General features: G+C 51.2%; 1 protein-coding gene across 1 annotated transcript in view; it reads right to left on the bottom strand.

The window, feature by feature from the left end:
* The window catches only part of Itgb3 (integrin subunit beta 3), a 55,668-nt gene extending 54,060 nt beyond the window's left edge, over positions 1-1,608 (bottom strand). Inside the window, exon 1 of the mRNA XM_021176848.1 lies at positions 1,440-1,608. Coding sequence (XP_021032507.1) covers positions 1,440-1,515 — 76 coding nt within the window. The 5' untranslated portion in view covers positions 1,516-1,608. The remainder of the gene's footprint in view (positions 1-1,439) is intronic.
* Between the last annotated feature and the right edge of the window lie 1,326 nt (positions 1,609-2,934).

Genomic DNA, 2,934 nt, shown 5'->3' with positions numbered 1-2,934 from the left:
AAAAAAAAAAAAAAAAAAATTAAGTCGAAATGTTTAAAAGGTTTTAAATTCATGAAAGTTAGCCTATCTGTTAGAAACATCAGCTTTCCTGGAGGATTTCCCCATTCCCCATCAATGGCTACCAGCAGCTGACAGAGACTCTAATATCTCCAGGGCAGAATGCTAGAGAGCCTGGTTCCTGTTCTGTGTTCACAAAGCTTGTTCAATGTAGGCTAAAGACCACAGTTTTCATCTTTCGCTTGGAAGCTTCAGCCACAAAAGACAAATGTCAGTTCTCTAATGAAACCCCTTTCCCTTTCCCTGTCCCATGTCTATGTTCATCTGTACCACCGTACAAGGGTCTGGAAGGCAGCCACCAAAATCTTTTTGTTTGGTTGGTTTTTTGTTTTTGTTTTTGTTTTGTTTTTGTTTTTTTTTTTTTTGGTTTTTCAAGACAGGGTTTCTCTGTGTAGCCCTGGCTGTCCTGGAACTCACTTTGTTCACAGCTGGCCTCGAACTCAGAAATCCACCTGTCTCTGCCTCCTGAGTGCTGGGATTAAAGGCGTGCGCCACCATGCCCCGGCTCCAAAATCTTTAGATTACTTAACCTCAAAGTCAACTTAATAAAGTTTACCTTTAACAAATAGTCCGTCTGGGTCTGGAGATGTAGCTCAATTAATAAAGTGCTTGCCTGCCATGAGGAGACCCTGGGTTCAACTCCCTGCAGCATATAAAACCCTGAGGGGTGGTGCATGTCTATAATCCTAGCACTCCTTAGTAGAGGCACTGGGAAATATGAAGTTCAAGGTCACCCTCAACTACACAGAGTGTGAGGTATCCTCAAATATATGAGACCGTATTACACACGTGTACACACACACACACACACCATCTGCCATCTGCGGGGTTTACTTGCTCCAGCTGACCTGGAACCTCTGTTTCTCCACCTCCAGCAACATCCCCTCCCGCTCCCCTAGGGCTCTGCGGACTGGATGACTCCCCTTCCCTGTGGGCCTGAAAGCTGATGATGCAGGCAGCTGATGTTGTGGGACACACGCAGGAGAGACAAAGTCAGCCCCAAGGACCTCTGTGCTGACTCCCAGCACACAGTCAGGGAGTGCTGGGTGAGAGGTCGGTCCTAGAAGGGATGGAGCCCGAATCCTGCTCCTCCTTAACGAGTGAAGCAGCCAGAAGATAGTCGTGCGCACTCCAGAGAAAGGGGCAACCCAGAGCGCACACACCCATCCAAGCAGGTGAGCCGCATCCTTCTGCCAGCGAGCCGGGACGGCCCAGCGGATCTCCATCTTTCCTCTGCTTCCCGGGCCAGGCCAGGATCTCCGCCACCAGCGATGAGCCCTCGAGGCCACGGGAAGAAGGATTCGCCCCCCGCACCTCTGCTTCTCAGTCCTAGCTCCGGGTTCCCAGGGTCCCAAGGCAGTTCGCGCACCCGACTCGCTCACCTCCAACGACAACGCCCGCCAGCGCCCCCAGCGCCAGCAGAGCGGCCCAGAGTTGTCCCGGCCACTGCGCTCGCATCCTGTCCGCCGCCCTTCACGCCGCTCGCGCGCCACGGAGAGCCTGGCACCCGCGGCTGCTTTTCCTGCCGCGGGAGGGGAGGGAAGAAGGGAGGGGACAGGGTGGGTGGGACACAGCGGGGCGGGCCGAGTGCTCGCGCTCCCTCCCTCCGGCTCACGCCTGGACCCTGCCTGAGGCTGAGTGTGATGGGTAAACTTTGTGCGCCTCTCTCCAGAACCTTTCCCAGCCCTCCGCCCACGAGGACCCGCCCGCGTTCACTAGAGGAGACCGCGCGCCCCCCGGGGTCCTGTGTGCATCTGGGTTCCAGGTGTCTGCGCCTGGGTGCTCGGTTAAAAAAAAAAAAAAAAAAAAAAAAAAAGCTTTGGGTCACTTCCTGAACTCTGCTAGTCCCACCTCCGCAGAAAAATCAACACTGCTATTTCACTTCACCGGGCTCACTTTGCTTTCCTCGTGGTTTCATTCTTTCCCTCAACAGGCAGCTGTCAAATGCTTTCCACGCAGCCTCTTGTCAGTACCACACCTGCAGCTTGTGTTAGGAAAGATGGATCGGAGCAGAGCCTCTGTCTGTAAATGCTTGCATGTACGTAGCAGGTGTCTAAGAACCATTTTAGAACAGTCACCCTATTGCCTTCCAACTCAGATTCACTAGCTTTGTGGTGTTTTCCTCAGAGACTACTTGCTGCTGTTCCTATCCCCTGCACTAGTTTCCTTGAGTCTTCCCCAGATGGGAAACCTCTAGACGTGCAAAAAGGTGCAAAATGCTGAAGCTGGCCAGGATGTCATAAGAAGTGACTGGGCCTGTGCATTCTTACGCAAGAAGGGTAGTGTTGTAAAATAAGTAAATAAATAAATAAAACTAGGGCAGGCGATGTGGTGCAATCGGAAGAGCACTTGCCTAGCAACCACTGGGCTCCATCCCCAGCACTACATGAAACAGGATGTAATGCCTACAATTCCAGCCTAAGGAGGCAGGAGGACCAGAAGTTCCAGGTAGTGCTTGAGTACATAGGGAGTTCAAAGCCAGCCTGAGCTACAGCAGACTCTGGAGGAAGGGTGTGGAAAGAAGAGAGACCTGACACCCGGCCATGATCCATCACCCAGCCTTAGCCCAAGAGATTCTTGTCACTCCTAAATGTCCCATGCCTTTCCATCTGACTGACCTTCCTTCCTCTTTCCATTTGGAAAATTCCACTTACTTTTCAAAACATCTCAAATGCCATCTCTTCCACACCATCTTGTCTGATGTTCCTCCTCCTCCAGCCTTGTCCTCTCCAGAGGTGTACCCTTCGTCCTCAGACTTCTCACACAACAGGATATTATATCATTTCATGTCACAGATATGAACTTTATAACTGTATAAATTCATGGAGACAATTGTATTTTCCCTGGTATTTCATTACTCTATACAGTGACTCATAG

Source organism: Mus caroli, chromosome 11, assembly GCF_900094665.2.
Source record: "Mus caroli chromosome 11, CAROLI_EIJ_v1.1, whole genome shotgun sequence".
Classification (NCBI taxonomy): domain Eukaryota; kingdom Metazoa; phylum Chordata; class Mammalia; order Rodentia; family Muridae; genus Mus; species Mus caroli.
The sequence above is the reverse complement of the archived record's forward strand: the minus strand, read 5'-3'. Positions and strand labels throughout refer to the sequence as shown.